General features: G+C 40.8%; 1 protein-coding gene across 6 annotated transcripts in view; it reads right to left on the bottom strand.

The window, feature by feature from the left end:
- Window positions 1-14,807, bottom strand: part of GRIK1 (glutamate ionotropic receptor kainate type subunit 1) — a 546,361-nt gene that overhangs the window by 52,104 nt on the left and 479,450 nt on the right. For 5 of the 6 annotated variants that reach the window (XM_075543397.1, XM_075543399.1, XM_075543398.1 and 2 more), the window contains 3 exons: window positions 7,765-7,878; window positions 6,131-6,334; window positions 4,414-4,637 (listed from right to left, as the gene is read on the bottom strand). In XM_075543397.1, coding sequence (XP_075399512.1) covers window positions 4,414-4,637; window positions 6,131-6,334; window positions 7,765-7,878 — 542 coding nt within the window. The remainder of the gene's footprint in view (window positions 1-4,413; window positions 4,638-6,130; window positions 6,335-7,764; window positions 7,879-14,807) is intronic. The other variant, XM_075543401.1, reaches the window with a different exon arrangement.

Raw genomic sequence — 14,807 nt, 5'->3', positions numbered from 1 at the left:
AGTCTTTGAGCTCAAGCAATTTCATACTGTTGCAAAGGAGCTGCAAGCTGAACATAGTGAACAAAGAAGGGCAAGCTATTTGGGCTGCATTGAATAATTTTCTTAAACTGTATTTAGAACAAAATCTTCCTCCTAGAATAACAAAACAAAGTTTAAACCTAGGAGTCGCCTGACCCAAGAAGGGGAGCCCCAAAGTATTAACTCCATAGTATTTCTTCTTGGAGAGCTCTTGGTTTATAACTCCCTCTTGATTTCATTTTAATCATTGCATTGTTCCAAGTGCAATCACCCTGAGTTAGTTAAGACATATGTCTTATACAATATGATCGCATCTCACAAAAGCACTCAGTCGCTAACTAAAATGTTGATGGATGGAATGCTGTCATTCAGCATCACCATGAAAGACAGACCTGGGGACCCTCTGCACAAGATTGTGGCCCAGACCCTACTGAGTCAAGTTGTACTCTATAACATAAAGGGGCTCCAAGGGTTGGAATCAACTTGATGGCAAGGGTTTTATTTTTTGATCATAGTGCTTCCTACATGGTGGTGAACCACAGGCAGCAAACAGTGTCAACACAGCTCGACTGGGAAAATGACCTTGAACAACTCACTCAAGCTCTTTGGCATCGGTTTCCTTAACTGTAAAGAGAAGATCTAGATATTGCCAGGCCGGGGGGGTGGGGAGGGGGGGGGGAGGCTTCACAATCTAGTGAAGGGTTGAATGATTTTTAAATTCTTTTTCTCATTTCTAAACATCTCTCTGACCTCTATAGCCCCACATATACCTCTGTGGTTATTTTTAAGGCACTTAGTTTACCAGAGAGATGTCATTAGAGATGCAGAAAAGTGATCTGGAAATGATTTAAACGCACAAGTTCTGCACATTGAAAGCTTTGCCCTTTGCCATTTGGGTCTGTTTAATGCTAGCAGGAGTGCTAGGGAACTGCTAACCCCCATAAGGCTGATGGGAACATACGGAAAGCTCTTCAGCCATAAGGTTTCAGCAGTAAACAATAGCAGGTTGCTGCCACACTGGAGAGAACTGGGATTAAGGTGAATACATTATCTCCAGCGAAAAGCAGGTCACATTGTGCATCATGTGCAAGGAATTAGGAAGACAGTTCCTCTTCATGAAAAACCCTTCTCTGCAGCCTGGACCCCTTCAGGGGAGCGCACAGTATCTCCCCATGAAACCTTCGGGGGAACGGAGGGAAGAGGCTCGCAGTACAGCCCACAGTCATGGGGTCGCACTCATCCTGGCAGCTGGTCCACTCTGATGTGAAGTACCCAAGTTGGTTCACGTGAAGCTTATGCATATACCTTTATTTGACAATGCCACGCCAATCCATTTTAATTACTGCTCCAGCAGTACAATTAAGTTGTGAATTGTCTCAACAATATAATTAAGTTTTCAATTTCGAAACACTTATAACCGAAGTGGTTTGCTAAACTGAAGAAATGAACCAATCATTAATGAGCCCACTAATGGAAACAATACACAGAGAAAAGGTGCTGTTACTTAAACAATATCACTGTCACTTGTATAATATTTTAAAATATTAATCGGTATAAATTAGACAGATTATGCATTCAAGAGAAGGATATTTTCTACCCTCGCAGACAGAGCATAAAATTTTACAAGTCTGATATTCTTGTATTCATTCCCAAAATATGCTCTGACCAACGACCCCACCGCTCCTCTTTTTGGAATGCTGCTTTCAGTTTGTTTCAGCACTTCATACTTGGCACACTTAAGTGAGCACTTGATCTAATTGCCCACAGCACAAAGACAAGATTTCCCCAATGGGCATGCGCCTCTGCTTGTTCAGTGCAGATGGCCCAGGTTGTTAATGGGAATTTAGTCACTTGGGATGTTAAATGACAGCAAGATGCTGTGTTGTAAGACACTGGTTTTGCGTAATGCAACAGACCTACCTGTTGCCTGGACAGAGAAACCCGGTCTGCAACTCCTAATGCCCTGCTGTGCGGAGCCAGTGCGGGGACAGTAGAGCACCAGGAGGTCGGGGGAAGATTAGTACCTCACACCAGCGATGACCTGAAATTGCCATCTCCAAAGACCCTCCAGAAACCAACACTGGCCTTAGTAAAATGACAGAGAAAAGGACCACTCAGCCTAGAGTTGGTACCCAAATCTCCATATAGATGAGCAGGTTTATGTTGAAATCTGAAGGTTCATTTTAGACTCCTATTTATATATGTTGGCCTTATGCTTGAAAGGGAGATTATATATAAAGATACTGCTATTTAGGATTTTAAGTAGTACTTACTGCCACAAGTCAGTGCAGACTCATAGCAATCTTATAGGACAGGGTACTGTCCCTGTGGGTTTCTGAGATGGAAACCGTTTACGGGATTAGAAAGCCCTGCCTTTCTCCTGCAGTGGCTGGTGCTTGCAAACTTTGCATCTTGCAGATCGCTTCCCAACATAACTACTACTCCAATCTTTAATATAGGACTTGCATATCTATGTATATTTATATGTACACACATTTATATGTATATATATATTGTGTGTGTGTGAGAATCAACTGGGGACTGCATTGAAAACTGATAGACCCATTCAAGTCTATTTTAAAAAATAAGTCTATTTGAATTTATAATATACCACTGATTTTGTAATATAACTTTAGACTTAATTTCAAAGACTTTCTTGATCCCCTTCCCCACAAAGTGCTAGCTTAAAAATATATATCTACTTTAGGAAGAACAGCATAAATCATAGAATAGAAGCAGACATGATTTCTGGATATTTAGCCTATTTAAATTGGAGCTACATGATAGATATACTTCCTTGGGATTATATATTTTGCTTTATGGGTTAAAGTGTATGATGAGAGAGATTCGGCTATGATTTAAAGGTAGTCTCATGCTTGACTGCATTTTGGAAACAATCTGGGGTTTGCTGATGACATACATTATTACACAGCCATAATGCCTCTTATAAATGAGGAGGGTGAAACTTTGTCTGATGTACGTTGGACATGTTATCAATGTCATCAACCAGTTCTTGTAGAAGGGCATCAGGCTCAGCAGATAAAGGGTCAGGGAAAAAGAGGGGGACCTTCACCAAGATGGGTGGGTGGAATAGCTCTAATAACGAGCTAAAATGTGATGTGAGGATGTCACAGGGCCAGAGCGTGCTTCATTCTATTTCCCATAGGGTTGCTCTGAGTCAGAACCGAGTCATTGGCACCTAACACCAACATAACTTATTACATATACAAATCTGTAAAACCGACATCTCACACTGAATGTATAGATATATACATGCAATGGGCACATATTCGTTCATTTTGACTGCATCTGCCTTGTGGATCTTTAAGATCTTTCTTGAGCATGGTCTTTCCCCCCCAAGCTTTGTCTATAATTAAATCAGGGGAAAAGTTACCTGTCCTTAATCAAAACCAGAAAATGAGCTAGCAGGAAGGAATATGTCTTTTAGAGGTTTTAGAGGTTCCTGGAGGGAAAGCAAACAAGTTGATTAGGGAAAAGATTCACTGGGTTTGGTTGAAAGGTTTCAACAAACAGATTGCAAACAAATAGCAGGACATACAGAGGCAATTATTTTTTCCATGGTCTATCGAGGGGTAGCAGATAGTTAAGTCTACAGAAAGATAAACAGCTGTGTTTCAAATTCAGCATCAAAGATATTTAGGAAAGAAAATGCACTGCACTGTATAAAAAATCCTCTGAAGACCTGTGCAGAGCAGGATGGTTAAGTATAGAGTTAAATAAATAAATAAACATCTTTATCTATATCTATAAATAGATATAAAATAAAATGGAATCATCTTGGTGATAGTATTTTTATGCCTCACTATACGTGATCTCTCCTCTTCTGGTTATTTCTAGAATTCTTCTGCTCATGTTTTAATGTTTTAAAAAGGAAACTTCATAACTCATCATATATATGTTTCTTTATTTCTGAGGATTTCACAATCTTGTTTTATCCCATTGATTCTTATTTTGATAATAGCTCCTATCTTAACTTTCCCTCAGTTTTGTGTAACCACATATCTCAGAGATCTTAAAGCCATTTTACCATTTCCATCGACAAAATATTGGATTCACTAGTTAAGGTCCTGTGTTTTTGTTTTTAATAGTACAACTAAGGGAAAACGGGTAAATGATCATTTCATATTGCTTACAGTACTTAAAAAATTAGCATAAAATTATCACATTACTTTTTTTTAAAAAAAACCTTTATAAATTACTAGCACACATTTATTTCTACTGTGGCTTGAATGTAAGAAACCATGACAAAATAAAAGTCGGCGAAGCTAAAATAGCACTTTGACGTTCTTCATCTTGGTCTGCCTCTGCAACCTACAGGTCAGTGTGAGACTGGCATAAGCGTGTTTTCATGAGTTCAGTGGCTCGTCCTCTTACCTTGCGATCACGAAGAGCACACAGCTGACTCCAAGGCAGGCCAAGAGCACATACATCCAAATGTCAGGAGAGAGAGGGTTGAGGAAGGAGAAGACACCCGGATTGGTGCCATTGGGTTTCCGGTAGAGAATGCTGATGCCCAAGGTCATAAAGGGCTTGGAGAAGTCAATGACCTTCTCCCTCACGTAGGTGATGGTAAGAGGAGCCACAGCCAGGTCAGCCCTCTACAAAAGCAAGTCAGAAATCACTTCCTTTGTGGTCCAGCTTCTGTCCCAATGTTGGCTTTTCCCAGGAACTAATGATCCCTACTCTCAACTCCTAATGGTCCTTTCTTCCTGGGTGTTGTAAATCATTAAGCGTTGGGCTGCTAGTCGGAAGACTAGTGGTTCCACTGCATCTAGGGATGCCTGGAAAACAACTGCCTGGCAGTCTGTTTCTAAAAGTACAGAGCCTTGAAAGTTCTGTGAAGCAGTTCTACCCTGCACACATGGAGCCGCTGTAACTCAGAGAGGACTCAGTGGCAACCAACAACCACCAAGCTTCCCATGTGAGAAGTTTCTGGTGATGATTGGCTTTAATATGAAAAGAGTGGATTTACACCGTTATGCTTATTAATGTGTAAACCCCCACACCCACTGCCATTGAGTCCATTTCTACTCATAGCAATTCTAGATAGTGTTTCTGAGACGAATCTTTACAGGACCAGGGAGTTTCATCTTTTTCTCTCAGAGCAGCTGGTGGGTTTGAACCACTGACCTTGCAGTGAGCTGGGACACCAGGACTAGCAAAGGGAAATCAGAAGGTATGTTTGTGTAAAGATGAGGAAACTTCAAATGGCTTGTGGAAAAACAGAATAAAAAAGATCATGGATCCCCGCCCCCCCCCACCATGGCCTTTTTAAAGCCTCTTCTTATGTGCACACACACTTGTAAACAATGAAACTAAGCAAAGAAAATATTTTAGGAAGATTTTTTTAAAAAGAAAAACGTGTGCTAAAAGCAAAAGATTGGCAACACGGTCAGAATAGCTGGGAAGATGAGGTTTCATTCTGAGCTGAAAATTTTAGGACTTTGTTATATAATTTAAGACTTTTTCAGGCTTATTCAGTTTGATGGATGGACTCACACTTTCTCAGTCTCAGATTTCAAGAGAACTAGACCAGCGGTTCCCAACCTGTGGGTCGTGATCCCTTTGGCGATTGAACGACCCTCTCACAGGAGTCCCCCATTCATAACAGTAGCAAAATTACAGTTACGAAGTAGAAACGAAGATAATTGTATAGTTGGGGGTCACCATCCCATGAGGAACTGTATTAAAGGGTCAGGGCATTAGGAAAATTGAGAACCACTGGTCCAGGACTAAGGTGGTATAGGAAGGAATTCCTGGCATCTTGCTCTGAAAATGATCCGATGCAAAGCTATGGATCACAACAGTATCTTAGTTGAATGGTGGTGGACGATGAACGTCTTAAGTTGGAAAACAGTGGCCTCCCCAGTGGAGTCCCGCATGGCTGTGATGGTGGGGAGGGCACGGGGTCGGGAAGACATGGAGTCCTCCTGAGTCTGAGTCCACTTGGTGGCGACTCGCATGATTCGAAATATATTTACTCTTTTTTCTGTCACCACGGAACTGGTCTTTCTTTTTAGTGTTTCTTCCTATTATGATGCCCTTGCTTTCCCGGATAGATATGACCAATAGAAGATAAAGTTTTGCTTACATGATCCATGAGCTCTTTGACCATCCCATTCCATTCTCCTTTGTCATTCTGGGCTCCGTATTTGCCGTCAGGGACTAGTTTGACATCATAAATGAAACCCAGGATGTTCGACAGTTCCTTCAGTAGATCCAGGCAGTAGCCTTCAAATCTGTCGTTCCCATAGAGGGGCTTATCGGACTTCCTATACATCACATAGGGCTCTTCCTAAGAAAATAAACCAAATATGAAAACACTGCTATAATGAAAGGCAGAATTGACTTACCCAAGTTCTATCAGCAGCTTACAGATTAAAAATATCTGAAGATAATTTCTAAGTTTTGAAGTCAGTCTTTACCACTTGTCTTCACAAAACTCATCTTTATGCAAATACATAGATTCCATATATCATTCTTTTCTTTGACTCTTTCTGCCTCTTTGGAAGGCAGGATTTGCCTCCAATGTGTCTGGTGGAGTAGCAGCGCTGGGGATCAATGGTGTGATTAAAACACACCGTGCAACTTCTGGCTCTGCAGAGAGGGTAGGCACGAAGGGGATGTGCCCTCCTTCCAGGCTTTAATCTAAGAGCCTCATCGACTTACCATAAGGACACCTATATTTTAAAAAGATAGATATTCTCCTTCCTCAAACGCGATGTCTGCGAAATAATCTTATTTCCTCATCTCCCAGCGAAATTGCGTCTCATTTTCATTATGCACTTATCTCTGTGCGTTTTGGTGGATTCTCTTAGGGTATCTTATCCCAGTGACCATTTCCATGTCTTCTTTTATCATGAGTTCCAATTCCTCATTTGAAATTATCTCAGATCTCACATCTGGTAATTCTCTGTTTAGACCCTTACAAAGTAAATCCCCCAATCTATGAGCAATGGCTATTTCTCCTTTACTACCAGGATCAGTGCAGAACCTAGGTAGTACACATGATCAACACAGTCTGACGGTCACTGAAGGTTCGAGGTTTGAGTCCACCTGGAGTCCCCTTGGATGAAAACCAGCCTTGAAAACCCAGTAAACAGTAACTGTCGCACACAGCGTGACCATGTGTTGAAATCAATTCCACAGCAGCTGGCTTGGTTTGTAAGCTGACCATGATCTTTGACATTATACATTCTTATCTTGCCTAAATGAGAGGAATTTATTTTTGAAAATTATAATAAATATAACACTGGTGAGTCTGGATGGTACATCTAGTTAAACTCTTGAGGACTAGCCCAAAGACTGGCAGTTCTAACCCACCCACAGACATCTTGGAAAATAAGAGTTTTTCACAATGACAGTTTTATATATATATATATATATCCCATGGCTGGCATGAAACCAATAGTCAGGAATTCTTCCAGGTAGGTGTACTGTAGTCTGGATAAACAGGAGGAAAAAGAAAGAAAGAAAGAAAGATCCCAAACTCTTTGCCATAGACTCAATTCTGACTCAAAGCGAGCTTATAACAAGATAGGATAGCTTCTGGGCATTTCCTCAAGACTGTAACTTTTTATGGGCATTAATGTCTCACTTTTCTCCCTTGGAGTGGCTGGTGGTTTTGAACTCTTGATCTGGTAGTTAGCAGTCCAATGAGCAACCCATTACACCATCAGGGTCCTAGTCTGGAAAAGGCATCCTAACTGATATGCGCCAACTTACCAGAATGGTGGTGACAATCAGTGTTCGGTTGGCCAGTGAGTCGGTGATATTATCGGACCTGTCTTTGCTGCCGTCTGTCATGTTCAGCCCACTGTTGGAGTTCCAAATCCCGATCTACACAGAACACAGGACATCAGAGGGTGCTGGTTGTCAGGGAGAGCATTTATGAAAAAGAGAGGCCCCTTTTACATCAGAAATGGGCAAAGAAGCTCACAGTCTTGGGAGAGAACACTGGGACACCACAGTGATGCTAATAAATGTGGGGAAATGATGGTGGATGACACATGTGGAAAATCTGTGCTATTCGGTAGGGTGAGGTGGGGTCGGGCAAGACGTTTTTAAGGGTTTTAAGCTTATTATTGTTCTTAGATATTTCCTTCCCATGTATTTTTTGAACGCCTATTTAATGCCAGACATTTCCCAGGCATTGGGGCACATGGTGCTGACCAAGTAGACCAAAGGTCCTGTCCTTGCAGAGCTTACACTCTATTGAATCTTTGTTTTTAATTGACACTCAATTTTCAGTGTCAAGGGGATAGCATTAGCATCTCTCAAGCTTATGAGGGATGAGATGACAAGAAAGGACTGTTGGTGGAGAGGTTGTTACCAAAGGAAACATTGAAAGAAGAAAATGTGGTGAGCGATAGACTATGTTCTGGGTCTGTCTTCATGGAGGAGGTGGTGCTGGGTCAACGATGGCTCTTATGGGCCCGGATAGGGCCAGATGGACAGCTGTTGTGGCTCCAAGCAGCTTTTGTTGTAATCTGTTTGCCTGCCTTGTCTGTCCTCTTGACCACGAATTTTTCAGTGAGGATATTTCTTTCTTTCATTCTTTTTTTGGCCATTGACCTTTCTATTATAGAACCAACCATAGGTGACTGGCTTTCAAAAAATCCCACTGATTTTTTAAAACACGAGGACCACTGTTTTCTCCTGGAGCCTCAATTTTTAGCTATTTGTCCCTAAGAAGCATATTGACTTGTTTACGTTCTTGAGAAACCTAGGAGAAGATCTATAGAGAACTGAGTTATTTTTCTGAAACGTTCATGTTCAGTATTTAATCCCAGCTTAATGAGCAGGGATACACACAGGCTTCAGAACCTTGCAGATCTGATTCCTGTATGCGCTCGGACAGGTTGCTAAGCTCACTGAGTTTTGGTTCTTCAAATGTCAGGGCTATAGTGAGATATTAAGAAGACCAAATGAGATATTGTTTTTAAAGTTGTTTGCATATGCAAAGAGCTACACAGATGATCAGTAGTAGTAAAAATAACTCATATGGCTCCAAGTAATTATATTCTTCAAACTTTTTCTATTTTAAGGAAGGCTGTGATTATTTATTTATTTATTATTATTTAATTCAGAAACTGAAAAATAAAAGCGCTATGAAATACAGGAGTAAGTTAGTGTCACTAGTCCTAGGGATACAATGGATGAATGCTTGGTGGCCGACTAATAATTCAGAGGGTTGAATCCCACTAGTGGCTCCTTGAGAGCAAAGGACAGGAAAACCCATCAAGGCAATTCAACTCGGCACATCGTACTCTGCAATGGACAAGGTGCATGTATACTTGGTCCCTTAACAGATTCCTCCAGTGAAAGAAAATTTGAGAACTTGATAGAATATAAGGTTAAGTCAAAAAGTATGGCTTCAAGATATTAGACACCTTTATAAAACAAAACATTTAATGTAAAGTTCTTGTTTCTTGACATATCCGCTAAGTAGGTCTGCTTACTCCTGAAAGCTGTGCCTTCCTCTCTGGAACCAGCCTCCAGAGAATTCTGAGCTCCTGACTCACACCGCATCACAATGGCAGTCTGGGCACCCTGGAGGGCCTCAAATCATGTCCTTTTAAACTGTTCTTTGAGCTATGGGAAGAAAAAGAAGCCTGAATGGGTAGCAGGTGTCTTGTTAGGCAGCCCTTATTAACCTCAATGGATGAGTAGAACCATTGTTGTGCTGGGAAAAAAAAAAAATCTTCCAAGCAATTTTCTTGTTCTTTTCCTAACTAATGTCATTTTCCAGTTCTTAAAACTTCTTCATAATGTGTTACTATGATTGTCCTGTGACCTTAGAGAAAAGTCCAGCTAGATTGCCCCTTCGGAATAAAAACACAAAATCACCTCTTAGCTGATCTAATGGAGATCTTGAATATAAATGGCGCAACAAATCCCCTTGGAAGTCACTATTTTGGTGGGGGCTTGTTTTCTGGATTGTATTGGGAAATCCACGATTCTTCTTTGGTTATAATTTTCCCCCATCATATGATCGTCATTAACTTTGATCTTGTTACAAGAGAAATGAGAAGATGAGCTCTTGGAATAGTTGCTTTTCCTGCAGCGCTTGTGCCACCCGTCCAGCTGAAAGCTGGCTGAGGTCAAGATAATTGTTTAACATTGAAAATGCCAACCCATATGGAGTCTGCCTTTCATAACTATTGCATCAATGGTGATTTTATAGCTCTTTTCCGACAGCTTCTGGATGTCAGCCAGTTTCTTCATTTCCAAGGTTGACAGTCTTCTTTCTCTTGGTTTGCTTGGCGGGCTCCCTGACCTCCTTGAAAACACTTGGTCCATCTAAAATATGTTGCTGTATGTACAACACCATTCTTTAAAAAAGTTTTAAATCATTTTGCTGGGGTTCATACATCTCTTATCACAATTCATACATCCATCCACTGTGCCAAGTATGTTTGAACACCAGTGGCCATCATCACTTTCAAAACATTTTCTTTCTACTTGAGCCCTTGGTATTAGCTTATCTTCCCCTCCCTCTCTCATGAAGCCTTGATAATATATGAATTTTTTTTCATGTCTTACACTAACCGCTGTTTCCCCTCACCCACTTCTCTGTTTTCCATTCCCCTGGGAGGGGTTCTATATAGATCATTGTGATCGGTTCCCCCTTTTCATCCCACCTTCCCCTTCCCCTCTTGGTATCACTACTCTGAATATCAGTCCTGAGGAGTTTATCTGTCCTGGATTCCCTGTGTTTCCAGCTCTTATCTGTACCAGTGTACAGGCTCTGGTAGAGCCAGATTTGTAAGGTAGATATGGGGTCATGATAGTGGTAGTGGGGCGGGGGGGGGGAAGCATTAAAGAACTTTGGGAAAATTGTTTGCTTCATTGGTGCTATACTGCACCCTGACTGACTCGTTTCTTCCTGGTGACCCTTCTATAAGGGGATGTCCAAATGTCTACAGATGGGCTTTGTGTCTCCACTCTGCACTCCACTTCATTCACATTGATATGATTTTTGCTCTGGGTCTTTGATGGCTGATACCTGATCCCATCAACATGTCATGATCACACAAGGTGGTATGATTCTTCCATGTGGACTTTGCTGCTTCCCAGCTAGTTGGCCACTTGTGTATCTTCAAGCCTTAAGAACCTAAACATTATATCTTTTGATAACCAGGCACTATCAGCTTTCTACATCACATTTGCTTACTGTACCCATTTTGCCTTCAGGATACCATTCTTGTAAATGCATTGCAAAATCTCAGTGATTTGGTAAAATATCCAAATTTTAGTAAACCTTCAATAGTAGCTTTGATGAATTGCATAAGATTTATCTTTTTTATTTTTCTAAGACATCCTAATGAGAGGAAGGCAAGGAAGTGTATTCTGGAGCAAACTTGTCTGAAGTGCTCCACTCATCACTGCGATATGGTTAAACACTTGCTGTTTGGAATAAACCCCTGTCTGTATGCATTGGAGCCCAGGAAGCAAAACTTTTGACTTCCCCTCAGATGAGTTTTACACATCGATTTTGGTCATAGCCCAGTATCACTGTGGGTATACTAATTAACCCTACTGGGTGTCAACATGGTCATTAGCATAATGTAGAAAATGGTCTGTTTTTGATGATTAAACAACACATATGTAGAAATGTTAGGCCTCATTCTGTTCTCCTCTCTTTTCTCTATTTTCTAATGTTGATTTACTGTCTCTGTTCAGAAACTAGACATTGATTTAGGTTGACAAGTTTTTTTTTAATAATCAAGATTTTTTGTGGAAATATCTAAGGCTATCACACATCTATACATTATTAAGGTAAACTATTTGAATTTCACTGCTTTCTTTCTAGCTTTAACTGGGATTGGTTGAAAAAATTGGATTGGACAAGAAAAGATAGAGATCTAATTAGGAAGTTTTAATTGTCTGGATGGAGCATAGGATACGTTATGAATGTGAAAGTGTTGTGATCCTGCCTAGGAAGAGGGTGCTAGAGATGGTATGTAAGACATCACCCTAAATAAGTGTTTCTAGACCCTACATCATGTTTCTCTCTTAGGATGCACACAAGAATATGTATTGATCCAAGATTCTCTCATTTTCTTTGGTAACTTCAAGACCAGGAAAGGGATACACATTACATTCTTCTCAACTTCTATCCTTTCTGTCACTTTTCAGAGACAAGGAACTTTGCTTTTAGAAAACAGGACACCATGATGTTCCCCCAACAGTACTCTCTAGGCTGTGGGCAATGGACTTCTGAAGACTATGTGTAAAGTGAACCCTGGCATAACTTCTAATTAAACCTTGACATAGCCACTGGGCAAAACGGAAGCTAATTTTAAATTAAGTATTGAAGGGGGAAAAAAATAACTGTAATTTTAGTAACTCATTTAATGGAATTCGTGTATGTATTTTAAGAAACTACACTCATTTTTTCAAATGGCAATGTTGAGCAGTTTTTTCTATCATTTCCATGAAAGATACAAATTGGAAGTGTAGAAAAATGCACATCACAGCTTGGCATCTAATCTAATTTGTATTTCTCTTATTATTCCCACAAAAGTGAGCGACTGGCATTTCCAATCAACCGAGTCACACAGTCTCATGCAATGTGAACTTTGCTCCATAAAATGAGAAAGAGGAGAATGTTTTTTCTCTACTATTTGCAAAGTACAATTCCTTTACATTGAGATGAAGAGTGTCAGGGCAGAGATAAGGCAATTTCTGGGAAGTAGATAGGGAACACATCAATTTAAACCACCAACCTTCTTTTCAAAGTACATAATCAGCAAAATGGAAGAGTTGCTCTTTTTGTATTAATAACCAACTAATTTTCCCTGCTAATTGAAGTAAATGAATACATTTTCAGCAAGGGGATCACCCTGTGAAGATGCACTATCCTGTGTCACTGGGGTGCTGGTTCGGAAGAGGGGTGCCCTAAACCATATGCCGAGACATTTAGCATCTTGGTCCTGCTTGATGACTCTGCAGGAGCGCCTCCAGGAGGCAGAACCTCGGTTTTCAGACGGCACAGCTCCAGAGCAAGCAGTCATTTGCCAGGGAGACGTAGTAGCGGGTGGATCAATTATTCACGGGGAGGCACACTCAACGGCCAAATTGCCTGGTCCTACCTTCTTTCTGTTTGTAGCCTGGCTTGAGAGAACACTCATTTATTTTCTAGGACAGCCAAGGGAAGCATTTCAAAATGATTGGCCGAGCAACATTAAGCAAACTTTTGAGAGGTAAAAAAAAAACAAGGTGCCACAACAAAAGGATATTCAGAAAGTGATTAGTGTCTACCTTTCAAACCTAGGGAGTAATTCACCTACACTCAGTATCCCAAACTGCTGGATAAAATGGCCATCTATCTCGGAAGAACAATATCTGTTTCCTCCCTGGACAGTAACATGAACATGTTTTAGTAGGGATTTTTTCAGAGATTGCTGTGTTGCTCCTCTGGAATGGATTTCTGGTGATCTATTCTACATGAAGTCCTTGGGTGGTGCAAATGGGGAATATGTTCAGCTGCCAAACTAACAGATGGAGGATCCAGTACACCCAAAAGTACCTGGGAAGAAAGGTCTCCTGATCTACTTCCAAAACTTAGCCATTGGAATTCCTGTGGAGCACAGTTCTACTCTGACACACGTACACTGGCTCGCCATGATCTGGATAGACTGGATAGCAACGGGTTTGTTTGTTTTTCCCTTCTATTTGTACCAGGGATGAGGGTGGAGTAAGGCTTCCAGAATTTAAATACGATGGGGCACATCCTCCTCTTTGAAGATGGAGGCCTTGTAGGGCAGGCCAATAGGCTTTCTGGGACTGACTTGCTAGCACTCTGGTTTGTTGACGGTTATGCGATAGAAGGGCACGCCATGGTATGTACACATTACAATGTGGGAGATGGAGGGTTACTAGGACGGCAAGAGGTACAGATAGAAATGCATAGAGGAGGGAGACCAAGAACTACATCCACGGGAAGTGGGTATGGATTATTGCAGTTTAGTGACAACTAAAGAACATTTCCCTCCCTAAGGTATCATTTCCAAGCTTGGGCTCCAACCCTCTGATATTTGATTGAAATTAATTCATTTAAATTCATTCTCTGTCTAACGGGCCAGGAGTTTCAAGCTGGATTAGTATAATAAGCTCCTTCTGCATGTCACTTAGGTGCATCTATTTACCAGCAGTGAGAAAACTGGGATCACTATCTGTGCCAATAGCAACCTGATGTATTGAAGATTTAAAAAAAGTTAATTAAATCCCTGTTATTGTTTTAAAGTAAACAAAGGCCATTTTGAGCCCTTCTACAAATACCAAGGAGGAGAAAGGCTTTTTGACTACACAGAGAGATAGTTTACACTTTCTCCAACTTAACTGATCATTTGAACATGAACATGAACTTGACGAAGCTGGTCATGTTGAACAACCTTAAGTAATTTAAGGTCTTTTCATCAATCAACTGAAATTTTAGCAAGTGCGTTTTGAGAGCGAGAGAGAACAAGGCTGATAAACCATGCTTGTCTATTTCTGGGACATCTTCCTGATCCAAATGCTTTTAATGTCTCACATTTGCTTATATATTAATCTGTGCACATTCATTGGCAACATGCTACTGTACAATAAGCTATGGAATAGTGGGTGTTATAATTTGTAAGATCATTTCATTTTCCTTTCAAGGTCTTGAATGTTTTTGTCCTCCGGAGATTGTGCTTCTCAAACAAATTGTGAGACTGTGTGCACTGACAAAGATGCTGTGCCAGACAAAGGCGGCTCATAGGAAGGGGGGGTTTCTGAAA

This window comes from Tenrec ecaudatus, chromosome 2, assembly GCF_050624435.1.
Source record: "Tenrec ecaudatus isolate mTenEca1 chromosome 2, mTenEca1.hap1, whole genome shotgun sequence".
Taxonomy (NCBI): Eukaryota; Metazoa; Chordata; class Mammalia; order Afrosoricida; family Tenrecidae; genus Tenrec; species Tenrec ecaudatus.
This window is presented reverse-complemented; position numbering and strand designations above follow the sequence as displayed.